We start from the raw sequence: 27,677 nt of genomic DNA on the forward strand, positions 1-27,677 counted from the left end.
ATTTCTGCATCCCTGTTAGGGTTTCTGCTTGATCGGGAGGGCAGAAAGAGACAAAGTCAGTCCTCAGCCATCTTTTAAAAGAGCTTCTCAAAAGTCTTTAATGTAATACCAACACAGTTCACCGCAATGCTCTGGAAAACATTAGTTAAGAATTGCCCAGTCCTTCATTACAGGCTTTTAAACTACCATAACCTTGTCTTTCAAGCCATTTCCTGTAGCCAACCAAAAGCACTGGGAAGTAGGGTGGAACAGTTGCTCTGAGAATAAGAGACTACAGTTAGCATTACATAAAGTTGCTAACATTCACTTGTCTGAGATGGTTGTCAGACTGTCAAGGTGTAGCAGTAGAACATCTGAAATGGTGTTGCAGAAGGTTTTCCAGCCTTAGCCTGTTCCGATTTAGGGGTTTTTAATTTGTTTGAATATTGCTGGTCTTTGTACAAATTGCTCAAAAAAGCTTTCTTATTCAAGGGAACTCCACTCAGTGTATTGTATAACTACACCAAAATATTAATAGTTGGAATACTCTGTGTGGGAGCAGAATATTACTTTAGACATTCTACCCTGGAGGGATTATAGGCCTGTAGAACTACTGGAGCCAGATAAGCTGTGTTTAACAGAAACCATTCAAAACATGAGAATAGCACTGGCTCAAGTGCTACATCTCCAGCCTGGTTAAAGACATGTCAGAGTGATGACTTATCACTGCATTTACACAAACCAGCCCAAAACTCAGAAGTCCTGGCAAGAGCACTCACACCAGCGAAAGGTTGTTCTCAGTGTTGCACAGGAAGCCTGCACCACCTAGCGTCTTCACAGGGAGGGCGAGGTTCTTGCTCTGAACTGGGTCCCCTTCCACTACGAGGAACAGCTTTACAGGGACTGATCAACCCCGTTTATTTATGGATTCTGTCTTGTTCTAAAGCAATCCTCCAGCACTAACAGGCATGGTATTTTCACAGTAGTTAGGAAAAACTTTCACCTTCGCTGAACTGAAATAGCTTTAAGAAAGGTACTTCATCATGCTCCAGTCTTCCTTCCTTGAGTTACTAGGTAAGTCATATAACCAGGGCTATGATTCTTTCAACTCAAGAGCATGCCAATCACTATGATCACTTGGCCTCAAAACTTATAATCTGCTCTTTACCTTCATTTCACTGATTTTCTCACCTTCACAAAATGAACAGTCAGAGCTTAATTTAGCAATGTAAAAATTTATTATAAATAACTTTTTCAAAACTTAGTGCTTATTCTTACTTAAATTCAAATTATATTAAAACAAGTTCCTTTACAATGCTGAGCTAGCCAGAAAACAGCAAGCACCCAGATAAACCTCACTTTGTTGCCTCTTCTAGCAGTTTGCTCAGTTTGGTCCCAAGATGGCATTCTCCATGTCAAACCCCGAAAATTAACTGAAAAAAACCCAGCTATTTTAACTATTTGAGATTATGTTTACAAGCCTTCTGATTTCTAGGAATCAACAATGAAAGGAAATAGTTAGTTTGAAATGGTAACAAGCAGAAGATGAACATCCCACTTTGCATAAATCACACATTTACCAGTATAGAAGACCATGATAGAAGTTCAAGCAGCTCAAGAATTAAAATTACGTATTTATTTCCCAAATCACATCCCTGTATCTACATTAAAAACACAAGTTTAGATATAACCTTACATAGCTCTAAATTCAATACTGATTCAAAGAGTTCTGTATTAACATTTTTCTGTCAGTTAACACAACAGTGAAGATGGCGTCCACAAGTGAGATGTTACCAACAGTTTAAGATAAAGAAGCCCTGTAACTGCACACTTTGATTAATCAAATATTAGTCCTTTGCTTTATGAGCCAACAGTACATGTTTTCCTGAAGAGGATGAAACACCTTCATACTTCCCCCAGCCTTTACCAAGAGGTGTAATAGCAGTGGCTGCTACTGTGGATTTCAGGTTAGCCAACAAACCTTTCCTGGGCTTTTGTTGTTTTGGCTCCTCCTTAGAGAAATGCTTTTTCTGTTCGTCAAGTTCTTTTTGAAGGGAAGACACTGTTTCTTCCAGCTCAAGAACACGTTTAGCCCAGTTCTGAAGACTAATCATTTCTTGATCCTATGAGGATAGGTCTGTGTTAGGTATATGAACACTCCAGAGTCTTTTTCATGAGGTTAATTTTCTGTTTCAGATTATTTTATTATGCCAGTAAAGACACTTGTTATTACTATTCCAAATAGCTACTCAGTACCCATTTCTTCTGAATTACTTTTATGTAATTTAGAGAAAAAACAAGCTACTGGGCCATCATATATAGTTAGAGACCAAGTCTGGCTAAGAAGCTGGTGATAAAATGCTTGGCCACACTCTGCAAAGATTTGCTGTTGTTCTAACAACCAAATAAAGGAGGCTTTCCTAGCTTGCCCTGCTATTACTAAAAGCAAAACTGGTCAAATCAAAACTCTTATCATAGTCATAAGTCTACTAACCAGATCTGAATAAATGCTTTGAATAGGCAGAACAGAGTCTCAAACATGCTCTTTAATCCTTACAGTTAACAAAAAGTCATCTTCCTATGTCTTAGAACCAACTAAGAAAGTTCAAGATGAATAATTTTCAGCCTCAGACTAAAAATCATGCAGAAGGTAATTTAATGTTCAAGAGAAAAATATCACTAAGCAGCCTTATACTTGGCCTTGCTTCATTTGCAGACTTATGTAGGTATATAGTGTCAAGAGTTCAAAATTTTCATTTTATTTAGAAATCTAGTTGATATTTGAGGTCAGACATTGTCAGCTTTATGAAGTCCCTACTTTTGAAGGAAAAAATTCTTCTTTTTCAGTATTAAGTAGTTTACCTGCCCATTATCTTATCCAGCTCAGCTACCTCTGCAGGTGACTAGCGCTATAGCTTTGAAGCTCTAGTCCTCAGGTCTTGTTGCACAAGCGTTTACCCACTGACACCTTGCTTGCCATCAGCAAAACGCTTCACAGCTAGAGTTCCAAGTATTTTCTTTGCTTGGCAGTTATTTGTGACACCTTTAGATTAGCAGGAATTGTTGGCACAGAGTTACCCTATTGTCTGTCTATCGTTTAAGCTGAAAAGCAAGTCTTGTCTTACAAGATACAAAGTCAAGGAGCGAAACACAAAGGCTCTGACCTCATCAGTCAGGAAGTTAGGGACAGAAAAAAAATTACATCAAAAGAAATTACTAAGATGAATGGTGTTTTTACACAAAGATGAGAAGCATCCAGTACAACTATAGATACAAGTAATATTAAAGTTGCTTTTAAATTGCTGACAAACCTTGAGCATGATTGTATGCTTCAGCTGACTGTTCTCTTCTGCCATTTTTCTGTAGTTTGCATTAGCTTCTAGCAGAGTTTCATTTAATTTCTGTATTTTTAACTTCAGAGATTTTATAAGCTGAAAATAAAACACACACACACACACACTGCAGTTCAAGACTGTTATGACTAGAACTCATACAGACACTGTAAGAATTTCTAATTAATACTGAGCAGTGCAAACTGCAAGATTAAAGCAATGAGGATGAAGTCTGCTTCTCTCAGTCTCCTATGTCTCAACCTATCGTGTCTGGTGACAGAATACAGCTGGAGCATTAAAAGGCTATTGTGCTTAAGCTACTGGGTTTACACAGACCTATCAATTAAAGACCAGCAGCACAGACTAACCTATTTCTAGAACAGTCTGCTCCTTTTCAGTAAGGGTAGTTAAAAAGAACACTCATCTTATTAAAGCTATTCATATAATGAACTGAAGCACAGTTGCAACAGAAAACATCACCTTTCTGATGGGAATATTGATGGATTAAGTCCTGAGAGGGAAAAGAAACTCTGAACTAGCAAAATTAAAGTTTTATGATTAATTTTCTTCTCCAAGGTTGGAGGGAAAATATCTATAGATTGCTAAAACAAACCCAAACCATACCCTTTGCTCATGTTTAAAGGCTGAATGGCAAGAAAAAAAAGTAGTGAATTACTAATCACATATTCACAGGTACATAAGGCAAAGAAGCAGAAGGGCAATGATGGAACCAACTGCTTTAAAATGCTCTCGCTTCAGTTATTGCCAGGCAGCAAACCCATCATTATAGCACTTTCTAGCCACACAGTCAATACAGTATCCCCATATCAAGCATAAGAGCCAAACTTTCATCGAAATCCAGAATTGACAAAGGAAATGGAAAAGGATGTGAGCTCTCAAGAACATGAGCGGAAAACAAATGTCAGGGCCATAACACGAGACATTAAACTCCGTGAGGAAAAAGATATTTTTGGAGAACACTTTCTCAATAGAAAAGGATTTAAGTTCACTTTCCATTTACATGGTTTATTAGAACCAGCTGTAACTATTTCACCAACCCCAACCCCATTTGTTACTAGTAAAAGGAGCAAGGCTTGTCTCTTCCCTCCTCTCCATCCTCTTTAAACACAGGAAACTAACTGTAGCTTTACAAGTTCATTCAAGGTAACAACCAAAAATGAATACCTAAAAAGATTTAATTTTTTTCCCCATAACACAGCCTGAAGCTTATAATTTCCACCGCTATACACTATTCAGAACGCCGAGAGCTTACTTGTTTGAGAAACAGAGACGTTACCCTTTACTTCAGTTTAAGTGGTTAGCAGAGTTCAGTACTTGCAGAAGCTATTGGTTCAAGGCACTATTTTGGCTCTAGATCTAAACTGTTACCACATTCTGCTTTTGTTCCCCCGGGCATGAGCAGGCAGCATTTCAGGAAGGAAAGCACTGAGGCCATGACAGCAATGTTTACAACAAATTCCAATACAAGGCTACATACTTCCCTAGTTCCAACTCGCATCATGTTCACTGTGTAACTTGTTACAGTAGTAGATGCCTTTACAGACTAAAACCAGAACACAGCCAATCTCTGGAAAAAAAAAAAAATCACCTACAATGGGCAAGGGCTTTTTGGTAAATTTGATGCTCATTTGCAAGAATCTTCATGTTTTTGTCTAGAGTGCAGAGCTTTAAGCATTGAACCATGCCAGAGTTTAGGACAGTTATGCCTAGATTTGTTAAATACTGAGCAAAGCTACCTCTTCTTTCTCTTGGCATTGTTTCTGCAGTCCTTCATTGGCTCTCTTCATCTTGTTCAGAAGTTCTATAGGCAAAAAGAAAAGTTTTCTTGTTCATACACAGTATAAAAAGTAAATAGAACTTTAAATATCCAGATTAGATTCCTACCTAGTTCCATGTTATTTTCAGTAGTTGGTAAATTCAAATTCGGACTTCCCAGAGCCAACAGCCTCCTTGACTGTTCATCAAGTTGCTTTTCCAACTGGAGTATTTTATTCTCTCTATTCTAAAAGAAGGGCACATGGTAGAATTTGTCTAAAGGAGGAAGTTACTTTACACAGGAGTCAACTTTTCCAGTCTGAAGATTTCCAAGTTGTATTAAGAGTAACCACATGGCAGAAAGGAAGCTTTAGTGCATCTGTGTTAAACACTGTTGCCAGTTAGCTTGCTAGATAGGAAGAACATATTTCATAGAACCAAGCTTCAATCTCAATCTCTTTTTCAGTACCTGTTAGATTGCTAGAGTAGTATGTCAAAGTGGGAAATCAAACAAGAGTCACCATCAAGAAAAGTTACTCATCTAATTCTGGCTCTCTGAAGCTGCCCACTCAGATTTTATGTTGTGCTCCAGTTAAGACTTTCACATCTTAGGGATTTCATCAGTTTCTTATTTGAACTGCTACCAAGACCTTATTCTCTGGTTCTTTCCTTACACAGCCCTGTGGTCAATGTATAAGGCAGCTATAAGTACAGACAGCACTATTAAAACTCTTTTCTTCCACCCCTACATGATGAATCATAGAATCGTTAGGGTTGGAAAGGACCTTAAGATCATCTAGTTCCAACCCCCTGCCATGGGCAGGGACACCCTAAGATAAATCATATCACCCGAAGCCTCGTCCAACCTGGCCTTGAACACTGCCAGGGATGGAACATTCACAACCTCCCTGGGCAACCCATTCCAGTGCCTCACCATCCTAACAGGAAAGAATTTCCTTCTTATATCCAACCTAAACTTCCCCTATTTAAGTTTTAACCTGTTACCACTTGTCCTGTTACTACAGTCTCTAAGGAAGAGTCCCTCCCCAGCATCCCTATAGGCCCCCTTTAGATACTGGAAGGCTGCTATGAGGTCTCCACACAGCCTTCTCTTCTCCAGGCTGAACAGCTCCAACTTCCTCAGCCTGTCTTCATACAGGAGGTGCTCCAGTCCCCTGATCATCCTCGTGGCCCTTCTCTGGACTTGTTCCAACAGTTCCATGTCCTTTTTATGTTGAGGACACCAGAACTGCACACAATACTCCAGGTGAGGTCTCACAAGAGCAGAGTAGAGGGGCAGGATCACCTCCTTCAACCTGCTGGTCACGCTCCTTTTGATGCGGCCCAGGACACAGTTGGCTTTCTGGGCTGCAAGCGCACACTGCCAGCTCATGTTCATTTTCTCATCGACCAGCACCCCCAAGTCCTTCTCTGCAGGGCTGCTCAGAATCTCTTCTCTGCCCAACCTGTAGCTGTGCCTGGGATTGCTCTGACCCAGGTGTAGGACCTTGCACTTGGCATGGTTAAACTTCATGAGGTTGGCATCAGCCCACCTCACAAGTGTGTCAAGGTCCCTCTGGATGGCATTCCTTCCCTCCAGCGTATCAACCGAACCACACAGCTTGGTGTCATCGGCAAACTTGCTGAGGGCGCACTCAATCCCACTGTCCATGTCAGTGACAAAGATGTTGAACAAGACCGGTCCCAACACCGATCCCTGAGGGACACCACTCATTACTGGTCTCCAGCCAGACATGGAGCCATTGACCACAACTCTTTGTGTGCGGCCATCCAGCCAGTTCTTTATCCACCGAGTGCTCCACCTATCAAACTGATGTCTCTCCAATTTAGAGACAAGGATGTCATGTGGGACAGTGTTGAACGCTTTGCACAAGTCCAGGTGGATGACATCAACTGCTCTACCCCCGTCCATCAGTTCTGTAGCCCCATCATAGGAGGCCACCAAATTGGTCAGGCAGGATTTCCCCTTAGTGAAGCCATGCTGGCTGTCACCAAGCACCCTGTTGATTTTCATGTGCCTTGGCATGCCTTCCAGGAGAATCTGCTCCAGGATTTTGCCAGGCACAGAGGTGACACTGACTGGTCTGTAATTATCCAAGTCATCCATTTTCCCCTTCTTGAAAATGGGGGTTATATTTCCCCTTTTCCTCTCATCAGGAACTTCACCTGACTGCCATGATTTCTCAAATATGATGGCCAGCGGCTTTGCAACTTCATCCGCCAGCTCCTTCAGAACCCGCAGATGGATCTCATCAGGACCCATGGACTTGTGCACGTTCAGATTTTTAAGACTGTCTCGAACCAGTTCCTCTCCTACAGTGGGCGCAAGGTCTTCATTCTCACTGTCCCTGCATCTGCCTTCCAAGACTTGGGTGGCGTGGTCAGAGCCTTTGGCAGTGAAGACCGAGGCAAAGAAGTCATTCAGAACCTCAGCCTTCTCCAAATCCTGTGTATCCAGTTCTCCTGAGAGCTTCCTGAGGGGGCCCACATTCTCCCTAGTCTGTTTTTTATTTGCTATGTACCTGTAGAATCCCTTCCTGTTATCCTTAACATCCCTAGCCAAGTTTAATTCTAACTGAGCCTTAGCTTTCCTAACTTGGTCACTAGCTTCCCAGACAACATCCTTGTACTCTTCCCATGCCACCTGTCCTTCCTTCCACTTGTTATAAGCATCTTTTTTCAATTGAATTTTCCTCAGGAGCTCCTTATCCATCCAAGGAGGTCTCCTAGCCCTCCTGCTGCACTTCCTTCTGGTTGGGACGCAACACTCCTGAGCTTGTAGCAGGTGATCCTTGAATATCAGCCAAGAGTCTTGGGCCCCCCTGCCCTCTAGGTCTGTATCCTATGGAACCTTCCTAAGCAGGTTCCTGAAGAGTCCAAAGTCTGCTCTTTTGAAGTCCAGGGCAGTGAGCTTGCTACACACTCTTCTCACTGTCCTGAAGATCTCAAATTCCAGCATCTCATGATCGCTGCATCCAAGGCTGCCCTGGAGTGTCACATTTCCAACGAGCCCTTCCCTGTTGGTGAGCACGAGGTCAAGCATGGCACCTCTCCTTGTTGGCTCCTCTATTACTTGCAGAAGGAAGTTGTCTTCCACACAATCGAGGAACCTCCTGGATTGCTTGTGCTGGGCCGTACCGTCCTTCCAACAGATGTCAGGGTGGTTGAAGTCACCCATGAGAACAAGGGCCTGCGAGCGTGAGGCTTTACCTATCTGTCTATGGAGTGCTTCATCCGCAGGTTCTCCTTGATCAGGCGATCTGTAACAGATCCCCACAGTAATGTCTCCCATAGCTATATTCCCTTTAACCCTGACCCACAAACTCTCTGTGGACTGCTCACCTGTCCCCAGACAGAGTTCCATGCTCTCCAGCCTATCCCTAACATAAAGGGCAACTCCCCCTCCCCGCCTGCCAGGCCTGTCCTTCCTAAAGAGCCTGTAACCTTCCATTCCAACACTTCAGTCATAGGAGCCATCCCACCATGTTTCTGTGATGCCTATTATATCATATCCCCATAGTTGTGCACACATCTCTAATTCCTCTCGTTTGCTCCCCATGCTACGGGCATTTGTATAGAGGCATCTGAGCCGAGCTCCAAATGAAGCCGGCTCATTGGCTGGAGCAGCTGGGATATCTCTACATTGCTCCGAGCATTTATTATAGGTTCTGGCAACTGACTGGGTGTGTTGGGATGGAACGATGCCCCCCTCCCCCAACACATCTAGTTTAAAGCCTCCTTGACCAGTCTGGCAAGCCTCCTACCAAAACTGCTCTTTCCCTTCTTTATCATCAGACCAGCTCCACCAGCCCCCACTAGACCTGACCTACAAACTTGGGTCCCGTGTTCAAGACACCCAGACCCCTGACTATGACACCACCCTTTTAACCATTTATTAACCTGGTCAATCCTCCTAGCTTTTTTTAGGTCCTCCCCTGGACCCTGGAGAATTGATGAAAAGACCACCTGAGCTCCAGAGCCCCTAACCACCTCCCCCAGGGCTCTGTAGTCCTTCTTTATGTTCCCCAGACTACTACTATCTATATCCCTAACACCCACATCTATCACCAGGAGTGGGTAATAATCCGTGGGACTTACTAGGGCAGGCAGCCTCTCTGCCACATCCCTGATCCATGCCCCTGGTAGGCAACACACCTCCCTTAAGACGGGGTCTGGCCGGCAGACGAGTGCTTCTGTCCCTTTCAGTGTAGAGTCCCCTACTATTACAACCCGCCGCTTTTTCCTAGCGGCACCAGTAGAGATCTTCTTTACCATTGCATCAGCCGGCTGTTTCTGGCTCGAGTGCGTTTCCTCATTAGCCTCCTGCAGGACAGCAAAGCGGTTCTGCATGGGGACAGGGATTTAGGGGGAAGCGCCTTGCTTTTGGTTATCCTTTTCCTCCTTTTTTTTGTTGTTTTTTTTTTTTGGCCCTAATTCCCAGCTTCCCAGGTTAACGGCCTCCTTCTTTCCTTCATGAGGCAGAGGTGAAGTTCGAGGCCCCTGCACAGTTTGGGCCGGGAGCAAGCATTCCTGCTTCCTCTAAGCTTCCCTGACATCTCGCAGTCTATTAACAGCATCCCACAGCTCAGCCACCTGCTGCAGGAGCACCTCCACCAGGGAGCACCGAGTGCAGCCCTGCCCATTGTGCACCCTCCCCTCAGGAGACCAGCGCAGGCACTCTCTACACTCCGAGCTCTGCACTGCAGCCTCCCCTCTCATCGGCAAATAAGCCCTAGCTATTCATAGCCCTAGCTAAGTGAAAATAAAACCAGAGTACGAAGAAGAAAGACAAGTGTGAAGGACCTGAAAAAACAGAGGCAATTACACAGTAGTGTTTCTTGTCAGCACCTGAATGGAGAGCTGTAAAAGCAGAAGTGTTTATACATCACAACCTCCAACAGAAACCCACTTCCCTCATGTCTTGAAAGGAACCTGCCTGCTATTGGAGTAAGAGATTATCTTAGTTCCTGAACAGGAAAATGCAGTGAGAAAGCACTTCTGGTGTACACCACAGTCCTATTCTTTCACTACAGACCTTCTGAAAAGACTGAGACCCACAGGTCCCAGTCTGTTGCCTGGATATACTTAGCCATCTACATAGAGGCTAGAAGTAAAGACTGATGTTGCGCACAGCTAACGTGACTCAGTTGCAAAAGCAACAGCAACTTACCGATGCCAACTCTGACCAGTTCTAGGTTTAAGTGCCTTCAAGAGATTAAGTTCAAACCTGCATAAAATTTGATTTCTTATCGCACTTTCTTAACCCACAATCCTCCATGTAGACTTTCAGAGCAGAAATACATTATATTTAAAAAATACCTACCCTGTATTCAATTCCTCACTGCCCTTTCAGGCTAGCTTTTTACTCTACACCCTACATTCCCAAGGATCTCCACAGAGCCAGACTGCTGTATACATGACCCATCTAGGTGTTCCAATCATTGCATTACAGAGATAAGGATGACTTGAATTTAGTTATTCTGGGTTCTCAAAGATTGGAAAAAATTAAGTATACACTACAGGTAGTGTAAGACAGAGGATATCTCTATCCCTATGGTCAGCACTGGACACCAGAACAGCTAAGCTGAACTGCTAGTTATTATGACTATTCAGTGTTATATTTAAGATTCTTGAATTATTCTGTTAAGGAAAAGCAAAATTTATAGTTAAGAGGCTAGCACACAGTTTTTAGCAGTATATATGAGTATATAGAAAGTATGTCATACCTCAACTTTCTCTTGTTCAGCTAGAAATTCTTCTATGGGAACATACTGGTCTTCAATTTGTTCCATTGCACACATATATGCGTGTTTCTTGATGGCCTCTTTATACATTTCAAATTTGCTCTCCAGTTTTTCTTCATAACTGTCTTTCATATCTTCCAAACGGTTGCTAAGGAGAACATATTAGTTTTATTTAAAACATTAGCATTCTAACTATTACGATTTGATAATGTGTGTTCAACTGGCAATATCAAAGTTATTCATCTATTCATAAATAGTGAAGAGACCGAGAAAGTACTTTTCTCCTTTCTATTCCCAATAATCCTACAGACTTGCAGCAAGGCGTAACTTCTACATGACATACACAAAAAACAACAACCAACATGTTGCAATAGATACAACTATACCCAATTAGGCCTGATATTTGAAGTATATTTCTAGGGCAGTGTCCTTCACATTGTTGTTTTGGGATTGAGTTTTTATTTCTTCCCTTAAAGATAAATGTCAAATTCATTTCACCTTATTATTTCAAGACATTACACATTACTCTGCTCTCATGAGACCTCACTTGGAGTATTGTGTGCAGTTCTGGTGTTCTCAGCATAAAAAGGACATGGAACTGTTGGAACAAGTCCAGAGGAGGCCATGGGGGTGATCAGGGGGATGGAGCACCTCCCATATGAAGACAGGCTGAGAAAGTTGGGGCTGTTCAGCCTGGAGAAGAGAAAGCTGTGTGGAGACCTCACAGCAGCCTTCCAGGATCTAAAGGGGGCCTATAAGGATGCTGGGGAGGGATTTTTCATTAGGGACTGTAGTGATAGGACAAGGGGTAACAGGTTCAAACTTAAACAGGGGAAGTTTAGATTGGATATAAGGAGGAAGTTCTTTACTGTGAGGGTGGTGAGGCACTGGAATGGGTTGCCCAGGGAGGCTGTGAATGCTCCATCCCTGGCAGTGTTCAAGGCCAGGTTGGACAGAGCCTTGGGTGACATGGTTTAGTGTGAGGTGTCCCTGCCCATGGCAGGAGGGTTGGAACTTGATGATCTTAAGGTCCTTTCCAACCCTGACTATTCTATGATTCTACAATTCTACTGCCCCAGCAGTGACACAGAACATCACCTCAGAGAAAAGGTGTCACTGCTGCTTCATATGTTCAGCCAAAAAAGCATCCAAACAATTTTAAAGTCAGTGCAGGTGTTAAACCACCATGTGTCCAGCTGTCAACTTAACTCAGGGATAGTCTCAGCAATTCAAACAGCAGGAAACTGATTTCAGGAAGAGAAGAGTTAAGAGGAAGTAAATTCAGTTTGAGCAACTTGGACACACTTGAAAAAAGTCTCCAAATTAGCAAAATCAGTGCATGCAGCCATGGTAATTTACAAGATTGTAAACTAAGAACAGTTCACAAATCATCCAGGAGAAAGAATCCAGGAGAGCTTAAAGAGATACAATTTAAAAATACCTCAAGCACATGCATGCGTATTAACACAACCAAGCGTAAGTTTTGGAACCATCACAAGCCCCAGTGGGCACCTGTAAGCAATTTTCCACATCTGCTAAATACTAATAACAAGTCAGAAAATCTCCAGCAATCACAAATTAAACAAAGTTAAACAGAAAACAGCATTAATTTTCCATTGTACATGGGAAGAGGCTGATCTGTACAAGTTGATCGTCATGTTCCTTCTTCCCTTTTCATCAGAAGCTTTGAAAGTGTCCAGAACTAACTTCCCTAAGTAACATAAGTAAACATGTCTTGCATATACATATATGTATATACATACACATGTATACGTAAATGTATGCATTTATATAATGTAATATATGTAACCCTTTCAATCTTGAAGGGAACTGCAACATGACTTGCCTCCAAGCTTCCTCTGTTTCCAAAAGCTGTCGGAACATTGCTTCTGCCATCTCTCTACGTATCTTCACCTCCAGCAGGAGTTTACTTTGCCTTTCTGCAACTAGCTTCTCCTTTAGGTCCTCTGTAGTTTTCAAGAGATCCTAAATTCAACATATTTCCTTTCAAAACACAAGCTAGAAACACACATTTGCAACACATCACATGAAACACATGATATGCATGTCAAATTAAATATTCATACACACAGCTATCCACAGAGGGCATTTCTACAAACCTGTATTTTCAGGGGGGGCTGCAGAAGAGGTTAAATATAATAGAATAATAAAATAGTTTGGGTTGGAAAAGACCTTCAAAGGTCACCTAGTCCAGACCCCTGAGTTCCTACTGCAAATACGATCTTTCTCTATCTTGATGGTTTCTGCTATCAAAAAATTTATTACTCTTTTGGTATTTAAATATTAATTTGTACACCCATTTAGTATAAAACCTAATTGATCTTTACAATACATTATTGTTAGATTGCATAGATTTGTTTTTGAAATGCTGCATCTTAGCTTGTTCCTGCTGCACCCAAAAGAGCGCAAACAGCTAAAAGCTGTTTTAAATATACATGCTGCCTCCTTACTCTTAGCATTAAGCAATCAGTTGAATTCCAAATCTAGGACTTAAGCAGAAAGCCACAGGCAGCCTTCCACAACTACACTTGATCCCTCAGAGCTAGAACACTTTAAGATTATGTCTGCCTGACCCCAAGTAGAACACATCTCTTAAGTTAAAAACTTCTAATATAGCTAATAGTGTTGGCTTTCTTGGGTACAGTCTTTAGTAGATGTGCACCTACCTCGTGACTCAGAATGGTGATGTCCACTTCCTCTTCTGCATAGGTTTCAGTACTGTCAGGAAAGTCATCTACAGATGTACCAGCATCAAACTGCATGATAGGTTTGCCACAACCTCCAACAAGCTTGGGTGAAAAGGTATCTAAACTTTTTGGTAGGATTGTCTGGATTACCTGAAAGACCCAGAATTGAAAGCACTGATCTACCAATGCTGTCAGTATTGCAGATATCAGAATACTAGGAAGAAGTGTCATGAAGGTACTGTTGTATTTAAATTATATTTAATGATTACAAGAATATTAGTATAATTTTACATATTGCTTACCAGACAAAGATCTATATCAATATGAATATAAGACCTCAATACTCTAACAAAGTACAAGTATGCTTCTCTAGAAAGGTGTTTTCTTCTTCTAAAATACAAGGTCTTTGTGTAGTCTCCTGGGAAGGTAATGAAAAGCATCAAATCCCCAAAACATTTGTTCCTTCCTGAAATACTGCAACTAGGATTCAGCAGTTCATGCGAGTTAAAGATTTTATGTCATAGGACAACACATCGGAGAAGCTTGTCTCCTCAGTGCACACTTATCATATGAAAGTTGCAGCTGAAAAGAATTAGAGAATTTTTTCTCTCCAAGATCACATTAAACGTGCCATTACAGACTTGGAAAACGTCAGAACTCATCCAGACTAGAAAAAGACTATTTCTGCCAAAAAATGCAACATAGCCCACCTTCCCACTCCCTACAAGAAGCAGCTTCTACTTCTTTTACTGCCACCACAAGCTGTCCAAGAAGTTCTGAGCAATTGCCACCTCATGCAACAGATGCTTAAATGAACACAGGTTAAACAATTCATCAAAAGCTTGAATCATCATCTTGCATTTGCTCATATACAGTTTACCCAGACATATCTGAAAGCACCTGGACTATTTTTTCACAATGTTGGTGTGTAGAACTGAACAAGCCAGAGAGCTGCAGCTATCTTTACTTACTACCACAAGAAGGTGGTAAGGACTGGCAAGACTATCAGAAGCCTTTTAGAGAGAAGCCACAGGCAGAAGAATTAGTACGATGCATCAAAAGTCCAAATCACACCCGAGTCCATACAACCTGGTAATTTGACAAACCAAGGGTAACAAAGAATGCAGATTAGCAGAAAGAGTAGATGAACCTGTTTGGCTACAGCTGCAAATTTCATTACATGTAGTGTTTCATCATATGTGGAGGCATGCTGATTAATGTTTACAATCATACAAGCTGTGCCTTTTCCGCAGAAGAATGGCTGAAACAGACGAGTCAACTTGCTCTCTCTGAATGGAATATAGCTTGGCTTCATCCTTAGGGGGAGAAGAGTAATAAAAGTGTGAAACAAAGAAATTGCAAAGTTACATGAAGCTGTAACTAAACTTAATTCTTGTTGTCAGGAAACAGATCCAGTAGGATGCTCATATTTAAGCCTTAGCTATTTCATATCAAGGTCTTTCCTGGACCTCCAAGGTCTCCAACAAATTAAACTATTTAAAAGTAAAAAAGTAGTATAGTGTCTGTGCCATAGTTCCCTAGTGTTACAAAGCAGATACTGGAACAAGCCAAAAGCTAAGTACAGGACACGTCAGCTGTCTGACAAATTTACGTGTATAATTTCGAGGTGGAAGAGAACAAAACAGGAGCTTTGTTTTGCTCATACACACACTAAAAAGTCTTGGTAGTTTACTGCTAGTTGCCCTTTTTTATTCTCTGCAGTTTCAGCCTAGAACTTAGCATGTTGTTTACAACTTATCACTTACTTTGGATTTTGATTTTGCTTCAGTGCTGCAATGCATTTTCCAAGGATATGAAGAGAATTATTAATATTTCCTGCTTCTTTTAGTCTGTCTCCAAAGGCTTGTGTTTTATTACACCTCTCTGACCCAGCCAAGTCACAGAAAGACAACCTGCATGAAAGAATTATCCAGAGCATGCATATAAACTTGTTTTTAAACAGTATGAGAACAGAACTGCATGTCTTTAATTCTTTATGTGTCTAAAGTATAAATGAGTGACTCATTTCAGCCTACCTAGATCACAGAATAAGTTGTACTTTAATGTAGATGTTTTGTCCAGGAGGCACTATGCAAGGCACTATGCTGTATTTAGGGTAACAGCACCAACCTATCTTATCTTCCCATTGTATATGAAGATACTTGAACAAGACTGCTTCTCCTAAGACAGTCTATTCAGCATATCCAAATAACTCTGCTGGTAGCATTCATCTAAAACTTTGTAGGCATTCTTACATAAAGAATTCAGTTCAGTAACCTAAGTTTTGTTGCAATACTGAAGTACTTCCAGGAGAGATAAGAGGAATTTCTGAGACAGTTTTGCACACTGGGGCGATGGCTCAGAAGCATGTTGCAGTCACTTTCACCAGTTGCAGCACTGAGAAGATTGCAGGATAGTATGCAGGGTACACTGTGATCTGTCTCTTTTGGTTACAGAATTATTTGTTCACTATTCCAAGTAAGAAGACAGAAGGCCTCCCAAGATCACCTTAGAGCTCTTTGTTTCCCTCTAGCAATTATGCGCTACTGAACTCAGGCCACTGAACCGCCCCTAATGGTACAATAGGTTACAATCAGAGGCAACTATCCTGCATAATCAAGGAATTTCATCATTTTCACTTCATATTAAGAAGGCCCTTGAAATACCCTGCAGTTAGGTAATTCACGTAATCAAACTGTTACCCACTTATACAAATTTATTTACACAAAATAAAACCTTTGTAAGATTAGAGCCTTTCACACAGCTGAAATAAGTACATGCTAATACTATACACATTATTAAGGCACGTATTTCAACTATGTGAAAGGCTATGAATACAGTGTGGTATTACATAGTACTACTCTGTCTCCACCTTCTCATTGTTAGACAATATATGTATATTTCTCTCAATTTTTGTACAACAGAGAGTTTTAACAGGCTCTTTTAGGCAAACCTTAACAGAGTAAGAGACAGGGAAACACTTCCACACCTGTCCCTATCCAATTTCCAGTCAGTTTTATGCAGCCAGTGGAAGTCCAATTTCCTTTTCAGCTCTTGGAGTAGTTGCTTATTAAAAGAAAGTTCACCAGTTTAGAACACTTACACCTTACCAACTTTTCTGAAGTATTTACATTCTGGTAATCAGCTGAAGCATTCACTTACTCTGAAACTCCAAGAACACGCGGCTGATGCTCATCAGTTAGCTTTAGTAGCCTGATTGAAAATATACTGTGACTGGAATGAGAAGAAGTTCTTTTTAATAAGCACAATTATGAAAATTAAGCAGTCACTGAAGCAAAATAAAATCTTTATGCTACAGAAAGTTCAGTGCTGAAGAAAGAACAAGAATTAATTTACCGATTTACATTAGTTACCTTTGCAATGCATTCATTTGGCAGCAAAAAGCAACAATAAAAGTTGTATTTGACTTTCCATTTCTTTTAGTACAGGAAGGGAAAAACGTTACATAAAACCTACAAACTTCTCTTGGACAATAAACAAGCCAGTTCACTTAAGTCAGCTGATCAGAGGATAAGTGCTCAGGTAGCCACTTCATATACAAACTTCAGGCAGTATCTGAACTCAGTAGATCTGAAGAACTGATTAGGAACAGGTACTGGGGAAGAAAATAAGTTAAGGTTGGACAGCCCTGTAACTTTGCCTGCAGTTATTTGCTCAGTTCTGAAATTATTCTGTTTTCTAGAAAGGTTGAATTTGTAGCCTTTGAAAATCCAGTTATTCTGTTCTAGACATCAAGCTACGAAGAAGAACCAGAAGTACCCTGTCCTCAGTTTACCCAGCAAATCAGGAAGCACAGAAGACAAACTTCTCCAGTACATATTTTAAAAGCAGTGCTTCACTCCTAGAACCAACCCACAACTTAAGAATTGGAGTTTCTTAAAACAAACAACTCATCCCAACTTAGAAACAAACTAGGTGGAAGTCAGCATATTCTCTGGAGCAAAAAAGAGGACATTCTGGGCACAAAAGTCTGACAAAAAAAAAAGCACACAGTTCTTTTCTGCACTACTGTAAGTAAGAGTGAAATTCAGGTAAAAGCATGAAATTCAATGGCAGCTGTCTTTAGCTAACAGAGGACAATACACCTTATTGCTTTTTATAGAAAAAGTAGGCTTAGTAACACTGTCATTATATTAGATAAATATACAACATGGCCCTTCCACACTTAAAGAACAAATAAAGAAGAGAACATTAAAATCAAGTAAAAAGGCATTTTCAACAGAAAGTATACCACCTTCTCTATTTCCTCCTGCTCCATCAAGCCAGATTCTCCCTAAGCCCTCTCCAGAGCTGGGTAAAAGCTAGGAGCTTATTTCTTAATATACAAGTAAGGTCAGCTAGAACACAGCAAGCATCTAGGTAATCTAGCAGCACTGCAAGGTGCTGCACAACTCCTTCCTACATCCCCCTACTGACAGGCTCCAAGTTTCCAGGAATTGTATTGCCAGTGATGAAGAGCTAACCATCTTTTCCTTCAACATCCTTTCACAGCCATTCCCACTCAGCATCATTAGCTTTTACCAAGATGTATAGCTCTATTGGCACTCAAAAATGACTGTGATTTGATCTTTTTGGCTACCCAAAGGCATGAATAGCAACTCAAGTCCAGCTACTATTAAAGTTTCTTCCAGAAAGAAATTCGTAACATACCCAGAATAATCAAGGAAAGTCTTAAACTACTATTGAAGAGCGGTTAATTTGAAACATATTCTAGAGTCTTCTCCTCCCTTCCCCCCTTCTTTCTCCCCTTAAAAGGAACAGAGTATGCTTACAATTAGAGAAACTAACCTCCTACTTGATTGCTCATTCATTCTAGTACAAGCAAAGCTTCGGTTCTTGTTTCCTATTTTTAGTATTTTGCAGGCTTCTTCAGTGCTCTGAATGTTAATCCACTTTAAGTCTGTGAAAAGAGACCACTTACATACATTTCTGATGATCAAAGATATTCTGTGAAACTGCTAAGGTTATAAAACAGTATTACCTTTAATATACGAATTTCCTCCTTGATCTTCACAAATCCTTAAGACTCTGCGCTTCTGAGTTTTTGATGTAGATAATACATTTAATAGGTCATACACATATTCATTATAAATTTCACAGAAGGAAATCCACACAGATGCTTGTGTCTTTTGGTGTATATTAGTCCTGTACTTATCAAGTGGAACAAAGTTCTTCTCTGCTAACCCAAAACAAAGGAAAAGTTCAATGATTAAACAACATATTGATAAATTTTATAGTATACAGAACCTTCTAAAAGGAGGAGGCTTGTATGTGTTGTACAATTAGATATACAGTACTGCATAATTTTGAGTTCACTCAAGAACACTCACATTTCTCAGCAGTCACTATCCTCCTGTACTGAGGATATGCCCAAATTCTAAGTTATTGCCCCCCCAGTACATTTCCAGAAGTTTATACATTTACTTTGCAGAGCTAAGCTTCCCTCTTCGGGGAGAAAAGGTATCAGAATATTTTCACATATTTACTCTTCTTCCAGAGTAGAGCCATTAATATTTTGTTCAACGACTATACTACAAAGTAAATATACGTATACAGAGGGTTTTTTAATCCACTAACAGTTACCCATGTATATTCCTAAATTTTTATAGTCCCCTTCACCTCAGAATTTTCCACTGTATTTTACCTAGTGAATCAGAAGGAAGACTTTTTGAGGTACAGTTGGAAGAATTCGACTCCACATCACACGTATTTGTTATAGTATTTGAGTTGCCTTCTGTCTCCTTGAGAAAATAAGACCATTATATCCATATGAACAGACTGAAAACAGCAGAAGTTAAAAATGACAGCAATTCCAGTCTTTAAATATCAAAACAGTATGAAGTGTTAAGCCACCCTTACTCTGACTGCAGATGAAGTGTTTTTAATAATATTGAACAAAATCAATGAATGCTCTTTCCCTCACAAGAACAATCACTCTCCAATATCCCAGCAACCTGTTTTGGAGGCCAACTGCTGCTAACATAGGAGGCTTACTTCATAGTTCTGGGAGAAACAAGACCCTCTGTCAGACTGCGACAGCCCAGAATGCCTTTATGGACTATTGGGCAAATCTGAACAGTACTTCAGTCAATCAAGAGAACTGAAGATGTAAATTTCTCTCAGGGGCAGATGGCAGGGTGCTGAGCAACAGAGAGAATAAAGCAGCAGAGAGTCTTAATTTGCCTGCTTGTTACAAATCACTTTTGCAAATCACAGGCTTGTGCCAGGTCTGTGAGGTTATGAGTCAAGCTTACTTTAAAAGCTCAGAAAAAGTGAAACAACTTCATGAAGACCTTAAACATCTAATAAAGCAACAGCCTAAGTTGGTTTAATTAATACTGAGTTACTGAAGGGCCACTAAAAGTCCTATATAGAAAACAGCACAGTCTCTTTAAGTACACACATTTGCTGAATTTCTTTACATCAACAAAATTATTTAAAAACCTGCCAAGGCTTGTCAAAGCACAGACTTCACATTACCCATAGGAAAACCGGTGTAACAAAGCAACTCCCACTATTTAGATATTCCAACATATCCACATACTAACTCCCTCCTCATTTTTATAAACCAATGCAAATTTTCATCAGGACATTCACCCCAATTTCCCAAAACCCAGTCTTGACAGAGCACCATCCTAGCTACAGTAGAAGAGGAGAACAGAATCAAAGAAGTAAACCTTAATGTTCTAGCTATTTTAATGCAGTGCTAAATTCATTATGGACTGACTACTGCTGCCTGCGTTACTCACTTGGTATATCCAAAATGGAATTTTTTAGAACATTATTAAGCTGTACTTTTAGGTCTTTCATTTTAAAGATAAATAGTATATTATTTCATTGTCATTTATAAGTGGCCATGTTTCTTGAGTAGTTACAAGTATAACCACAAACATGGATACTATTAATTCTGTTTGTGAAGTTCAAAGCCGAGTTCTAAAGCAGGGTATGGGACTGACACACATGGCATATCTAGGCATGTCAAAAACAGAACGTAAAACACCCAGCGCCACAGTACTTGTGCATGTGATAAATTTTTGTAAAGGTGTTTCAACAAAACCGAATTAGCTATGTTGCTATACTGTTCTTCAAATCATAAAACCAAATACAGAAAAGAGCATGAAGATGACTGCCTGAAAACAAGTGGGAACAGGAACTAACATTTTTTGCCAGTGACAGAAGCTGACATTTAATATCAAATACAAGGACAGGTGGGAATAGGAATGCAAGTAAAGCAGCATTTAATCCAGGAAAAAACAGTATTTAATCCCATGAATAGAATAAGTAAAGGGAAGGAAAGAGAGGGTGTGAACCACAACAAGCAAGAGTTTTCGCATCAGTAGTGCGGAGAGAACAAACAGTAGAACATTAAATACAAGGGTATTGCAGTAACTCAGAGTAGTTTAAACTGAGAGAATGAAAGGAATAGCAAGTTCTTTCTGCATGACATGTAAACTGAGCCTGGGAAAACGGCCTACGGAAGTCCACGTAAAGCAAAACCAAGCCCACCAAACCATATCTGCGCTCGGATTACAAGCTTCAGTGAGCATCTGAACAGTGATACTATTCATTCCTAAGCTATCAAGCAGCATGGGGGTAGCTGAGCTATCACTGTGGAAGCATTGTAATACAGAAGGTCTCATCATGTATTATTTTCTAGATGTATTTTTACTTTTCCTTCCTGATGGTGGTCTTGCTTTTTACTACAATGCATCAGCATCTAGATCACCTACTGCAACATTCAGTAACTAAACTATTAGTGAAATCAGACTGTGATTTAACAGAAAGGAATATTTGTAAAATATTATCATCAAAATAAGATTTTTGACCTCCCTTTCTAGACCTCAAGGTCCTTCTTCTTCCTTCTTGCAAACTTATAAATTCCATAAAATTATTTTTAATATTTACCTACTACCCTTCTGACCATCTCAATTTATATTAAAGACCCTCACACCCCTGCGCATGCACATATACACAGTGCAAGTGAGCTCTTCAGAAACTCTCAGATATGTAATCTTTAGCATCTTTGAGATTTTTCGACTGAGATCTTTCCTCAAAAGTTAACCAGACTCAGACTAAACAAAGTTTGGTTTGCAGAGTTTATATCAAGCAATAGAATTTAGATTCAAAGTTTACATATGAATTTGATTCATAGAAGGATATTCTTTCAGAGCTAACTGGAGTACTATAACTGTGTTGGTATTAAAGACCACAAAAAAGAAAACCTAGTCAATCACTATTTCTATACTTTCCAGAATTCAGAGTTGCTTTAAATGAAAATCAGCTGAGCCTACTGCATTTTGGAATTAAATGCACAGAACCACATTTCAGATTAAAATGTTCTGAAAAACAAACAACTTGTGACAACTTGCAACAGGGCTTAGAAATACAGAACAGTCACACACATAAAGCTGCCCATTTTCTAGCGAGACCTATTTCTTACACTGGAAACAGAAATGACTAGATAATGAGAACAGGAGGCTGGAACAGTAGTCTTCTCTATTGTACTCACAGTCTTCAGAGACCAGAGTTAAAGATACATACACTCTTCTAAAGCAGGCTGTATTCCTTCTGGGAAATTTGTTTTGTGCGATCTCACTTCACTTGCTGTATCAGAAAACTTCCTTTATGAAGTTACATAAATCACATGTTTACAAACTTTTTAATCTGCCTTAAGGCTGTCTTCAACCAAAATGGACACTTCTGCCTTCTTCACTAATCCTGCTAAGATTTTGCCATCATCTCTCCTAAAATAGTACTGGCATTTGAACAACGGCCCTGGGATCCAGCCTGGGAACCTGACCCAAAAGAAGATTACCTTAAGTGGGTTTTAGATTCATTAGCTCTCAGACTTTTTCAAAGGCTAGTGTCACCAGTGTCAGAACTGCTCCACTATAGAAATCCAGGCTTTGGCTTTGCAATGTTTTTTTGTTTGAGCTGTGTGCTGCCTGCTGCAGAAAGTTCTTCCAGTTTACCCTGAGCTCCAAAACCAGCCAGTTGCCTTATTCCAAGGTTCACCAAGTATCCACAGAGTTAGATTCTTTAGTTACCCAAAGAATCAATAGGGAAACAGAAATTTTAAAGATAATCTGTTAGACAAGAAGCTTTTAAGAAGCTTCATTAACAAGGAAGTATTTGGTCACTGACCTCTTTCAGTGATGCAAGAACAGCCATTTTCATGGCTTCTTCTTGCTTAACTTGTGCATCTTCTAGTTTCTTAACATCATTGCTCAAATATGGCTTGAAGTTCATCTTCAGATAATGTCTTTCCCTGATGTGGTTAAAAACCACATCAAGTGAGCGAGGTAAAATGCCAAAATCCTTTGAAGTCCCTTAAAAATAACACAAGATAAAATGTAGATGTTCATTTAAACTTCTCATTGGATTTTCACTTGGCTGTCATACACGCTTTTTGGCAGATATGTTATACCTTGGATAGTGAATGTCTTGCCTGCGTTTGTAACCCCATAAGTAAACACCAGTCCATTCACTCCATTAACATAAGCTCTTACTATCTCTTTCATTGAGCCTTCAAAAAATTCACTCTGAGTAGTTTCTGGTCCAAAGACCTTGGAGAAGGGGGAAAAAAACAAAAAACAAACAAAAAAAGGATAAAAAAAAAGTGGTAAATGGCACAAAGTAGTTTAAGATATCAAAATATTAAGCACTGATTAGTTGTGACTACTTTTTCAGAGCAAGCTGAGAAGGCAATACCAGCTTCATTTCCTGTCTTGCCTGAACCCTGGCTGATTCAACATCTTCTGTTGGGTTTTCATAGGGTGCCTGTTTAATTCTGAGAGGCACTCAGGCTTGGCCTTATTTTTTAATATTTTCCTATTCCTAAAACAAACTGCTCAGTGCTACTGAGCACATACTGTTTAGTGGGTACTTTCAAGAGCTCAGCTGGTGATGCACGGCTCCCCTCCTCACTCTGCACCAGTCACCCACCACTGATATCAGCATTACAGTGGTCTGAATGACTCAATGGCCTGGAGCTGTATTTTGATACTCCAAGAACAGAGTTTCTTGCAGTAGGTAATAGAGTTAAGAAATCTACTTCCAGCGTAGGACATTCCAGCAGTTAGGCTGCTATTCTCTCAAAAATAAGTTCCTAAACACAAGTCCCTTTAAGCATGTGATTTCCTGTAACACTCCCAGATAAGGGCATCTTGAGGAATAGCAGAACTGCACTGAGTTGGTGCCTACAAGAAGTTTCTGTAGCATCTAATCAAAGAGAACAGGGCTACCAAAGAACCTTCCTTATCTCATCTAATACGCATCTCCATTGTAATATAGCTTTCTTGACAACCCAACAGTAAGTAATAAGCAGATGGGGGGGAGAGGGTGTGGCTAAGGAAAATACCACCACACGTAATTCCAAGGAGAAAAATCACATTGCATGGCACAATTGAAAAATCAGTTATTATCTACCTGAGAAAACGTGAATTTGTGCGCAGAACGACCAATTCCTTTTTCACTGTTTTTCATTGCAGAAGACTCTTTGGGTGCATTAAGAATTACCGTCTGGTGATCTTCAATAGTTAGACAACACTTAAAAGACAAGACAAGGTAAACCAAAACACCACACAAAATTATTTAGGAAGACAGAAATCTGAAAAAAAAACAACCCAACAAGAACAAACAAACCAACCTCAAAAGCCTAGAGTTTTCATCTATTTACCAGAGCTACATAGAACTGCAAAATTTACATATAACCTCTCTTGAAGCATGCAACAACTATAGAGATACCCACTTCACATGAAAGACAGTGTATGCAAAGTTAAGGCAGTTGTCTGGAGTTTCCTGTAAGGTAGAAACTTTGTGATTTATATTGTGTGGCTTGCACAATCCTAGCTGTGAAAACAAAGCAATATAAAAATCTACCGGCTTTCCACTTCAATCATTTTCAGTGAGAAACAAACTATGACTAGCATAAATAAAATTAAGTTTGAATCATTATCTTTTGATTGATAGATGGCATTATCAGTAATAAAGGAAACAATCAGTTTCAAGTATAGGTGAGGTACAATTACCTACCACTCAATAAATGCAGAATGCTGTATCACAGAAAAAAGTATTTCACACCAGACAGGGTACTAAAAATACAAACTGAACTACCCGTGTAGCGGAACGGTGTCTTGAAGCATCAGCTGCAAGGATTGATTGTAACTAAATCTAACATTTGTATTTAGAGGCTATCCAGAGCTGGTAAAACCAATCATCCATGTGAGGCATTTACACAGGAGGTACTGCTCTTAGAGTCTCCATTAAGAAGTCTGATTATCAACTGGTATAGAAGCTCTAAGAAGCTGGGTACTGAATTTAGACCAATCAATTGTTCACTATGCCAGGGTCTAAACTTCTGTGCTTTTTAACATTCATCCCACGTAGCAAGAAACAGGAATGCAGGTCAAATGTACTAAATCCTAGAGGGCTACAGAAGAATCCAACATGTGCAGCATGTGCCAGCAGCTTTATAGAAGCTCATGAGCAGTCAAGGTCTGTAGAGCTGGAATCCAGCTGGTAATACATCGCTCTTGTTGTCCCAGCCAACCCCACAAATAAGCTGGTGGGAGTTAGGCTATTTCTGACAAGGTACACATTGTTTACGTCCAAAGAACACAGCTTCCTGCTCTCCAGCAGGTGACTCACAAAAGTCACTGACAGTTGTATCAAGAGTACAGAATTTCATCCAGGTAGTCAGAAATTTCCCACTCCAAAAGGGAATAACAACTCAATTTGATTTTGTAAATCAATTTACCCTTACAGCCAGCTCAGATTGATGAATGATACCAAACTGGAAGCACTGTGACAGTGCATAGGAAGGAGGAGTGTTCTGTGTGTTTGCATGTGTACATGTATGTATGTAAAACGCTGAAGCATCTGAATCTGACAGTATAAACTGCAGACGTTATAGAAAAAAAAAATTCACAGGATGAGCAATAAGTCACCATGATGAGGCAGCAGACTGTTCAAGCACTCCAAAGAAACCCAAGGGTCAGGTTCCCCAGCCACTCCTGGAACTGCATCATTTAAATAAAGTACCTGGTGGAATTTTGCAGAGCTACAGGCGGGCATGTCTCTACCATGTGATAAAAACATCACATTTACCCAGGTGTCCACTAATTCTATTTGGAAGCAGTACACAACTTTTATAAAAGAAAGTCCCAGCTTACAATATTAGGTGCTCTATGGGGGAAAAGAAAAATTCATTTCTTAATTCTACAACTTACCTGAGGTTCATGGTTTTCAACCTCCGCTACAGAAAAGGGCCTCACTCTCAAGAAGACTTTCAAAGGCTGATATGCCTATTCATAAAAAAAAAAACAAAACAAAACCAACACACACACAAAACAATCCACAGTCATAATGGCCACTTTCTAAATAGAACACCCCCCAAGTCATATCAGCATACATCTCAAATGTACTATTTCCTTTTTTATCTCACTGCCTCACCTCTTCCTTACTTGTGAAGTCCAGACCCTAAGCTTTTATTTGCTTCTTTATTCCTAATACCCTTAAGTAGCATTTCCTTACCTCCTCCCCCACTTCCCTTTTAGTGTTCTTTTAGGACAAAGCCAGTATCTTGATTTTAAAAGAGCACAGTAGAATCATAGAATAGTTAGTTGGAAAAGACCTTAAGATCATCTAGTTCCAACCCCCCTGCCGTGGGCAGTAACAGTGACATAAATTGCACTGCTTCCACCTTCTGGTGTTACTCTGTATTGAATGCAAGCTGGATTTTCTAATAGCTGCTCTATAGTATTTCACTTCCACTGTGTATGGAGCATGTTAACAGATTGGCATATTCTTAGTCTCCAGAGACAGCTTTGTTACTGCTACCTAGGCATAAGCCCTTCATCTTCCCCACAGTAATAAGCATGAAACAGCTCTCAGTTGCCAAGGTGGGCTTTTCCATCCTGCACCATTACACAAAGGTCTCCCCATCCAGGTAAAATAATAGCTGGGAGATTTTTAGAGGGATCCCAGCATTCCTTCTTATACAGCTTTAAAGTCCCTACTTTGGCAACTTGTTCAATCAGCAGATGGCTCAACCAGAGCTCTCCCCATCCCTCCCACAAGCAGTATTCTACTAATCACACAAAATTAAGTCACCTGAGGGAAGTAAGCCTATCAGGAAACCTACAAGTCTATAAAGGCAGGGATGCAATACAATCTGCAGAAGTGTACTGCAGCACAGCGTTACAGAGCTGTATTTCCAATCACCTAGCAAGCTTTCAACAAGCATCTATATGCTTGTTTAGATTACTAAAAGGAATGATACAGTTGCATTACATTCAAAGTGCAGTTACTGAAGTCCTTCCTTCTCAAAAGCTTAGACATTGCTATGACACATCGTGTAGCATTGATCATCAGCATTCGCTAATGGCTATGACCTATTTGTAGCAATAAGAAGCAAGCAGAAGAACCAAACACATCCTGGGGTACAGGCAAATACAGCAGTTATCACCAAAGAAGTATTTAAGAGCTTAAAACCCCCATAATCAGACCTACTACAAAATCAACCCACACCTGCCGTTCCTCTACAGTTGACTCCATAGGTGAAGGATTACCCAATACGCTGAGAAAAGAAACTGATTCCATTGTATCAGGTGCTTCTGCAGAAATATAGCTTTTCCCTTCATCATCCATTTTCTGTGCAAAGGAACTTGAAAAAAAAGACAGACCAAAACAAACATCATTTTCTTACAGAACAGGCAAAAATACTTAGGGAGCAAAGCAGAGATCAAGGTGGCTTGCACATGAACAAGCACTTCTGAAGAAAGTAAGTTTGGGTGTATGGAGGAACCTTAAAAACAGACTGACAGCAGACAGAAAAACACACAAGTGAAAGCATGCTGACAGCCTCGGGTGGGCATCACCCTCAACCACCGGCAAGCGCTGCGCCACAGCCCGTAACCCTCACCCCTGAAAGGCTCAACACCCCCAAGGCGTCAGGGACTCAGCCCTGGGGCCACCGTGCCCTGCCTCAATGAGCCACACAGGCTCAGACACACGGGAAAGGCGCAAACGAAGGGGACCGGACCGGACCGGGCCGGGCAGCCCCGCGGGAACCGCCCCACCGGCGCAACGGGAGC

General features: G+C 40.5%; 1 protein-coding gene across 1 annotated transcript; it reads right to left on the reverse strand.

Moving 5' to 3' along the window:
* Window positions 1-1,826: 1,826 nt before the first annotated feature.
* On the reverse strand, window positions 1,827-27,253 carry LOC130592995 (kinesin-like protein KIF20A). The gene is made up of 18 exons (XM_057397820.1): window positions 27,153-27,253; window positions 25,812-25,886; window positions 24,010-24,129; window positions 23,009-23,147; window positions 22,726-22,910; window positions 19,226-19,322; window positions 18,563-18,757; window positions 18,370-18,481; window positions 16,723-16,794; window positions 15,327-15,473; window positions 14,711-14,876; window positions 13,540-13,710; window positions 12,699-12,838; window positions 10,835-11,000; window positions 5,217-5,334; window positions 5,069-5,133; window positions 3,291-3,410; window positions 1,827-2,102 (listed from the first exon to the last, which is right to left on the reverse strand). Exons 1-18 carry the CDS (start codon window positions 27,225-27,227, stop codon window positions 1,827-1,829), a joined length of 2,439 nt encoding a protein of 812 aa, XP_057253803.1. The 5' UTR covers window positions 27,228-27,253.
* Window positions 27,254-27,677: the final 424 nt, after the last annotated feature.

The sequence above is a fragment of the Pezoporus wallicus genome, unplaced genomic scaffold (assembly GCF_028554395.1).
Source record: "Pezoporus wallicus isolate ANWC-B61680 ecotype Strahan unplaced genomic scaffold, APGP_CSIRO_Pwel_v1 contig_227, whole genome shotgun sequence".
In the NCBI taxonomy this organism is placed as follows: Eukaryota; Metazoa; Chordata; class Aves; order Psittaciformes; family Psittacidae; genus Pezoporus; species Pezoporus wallicus.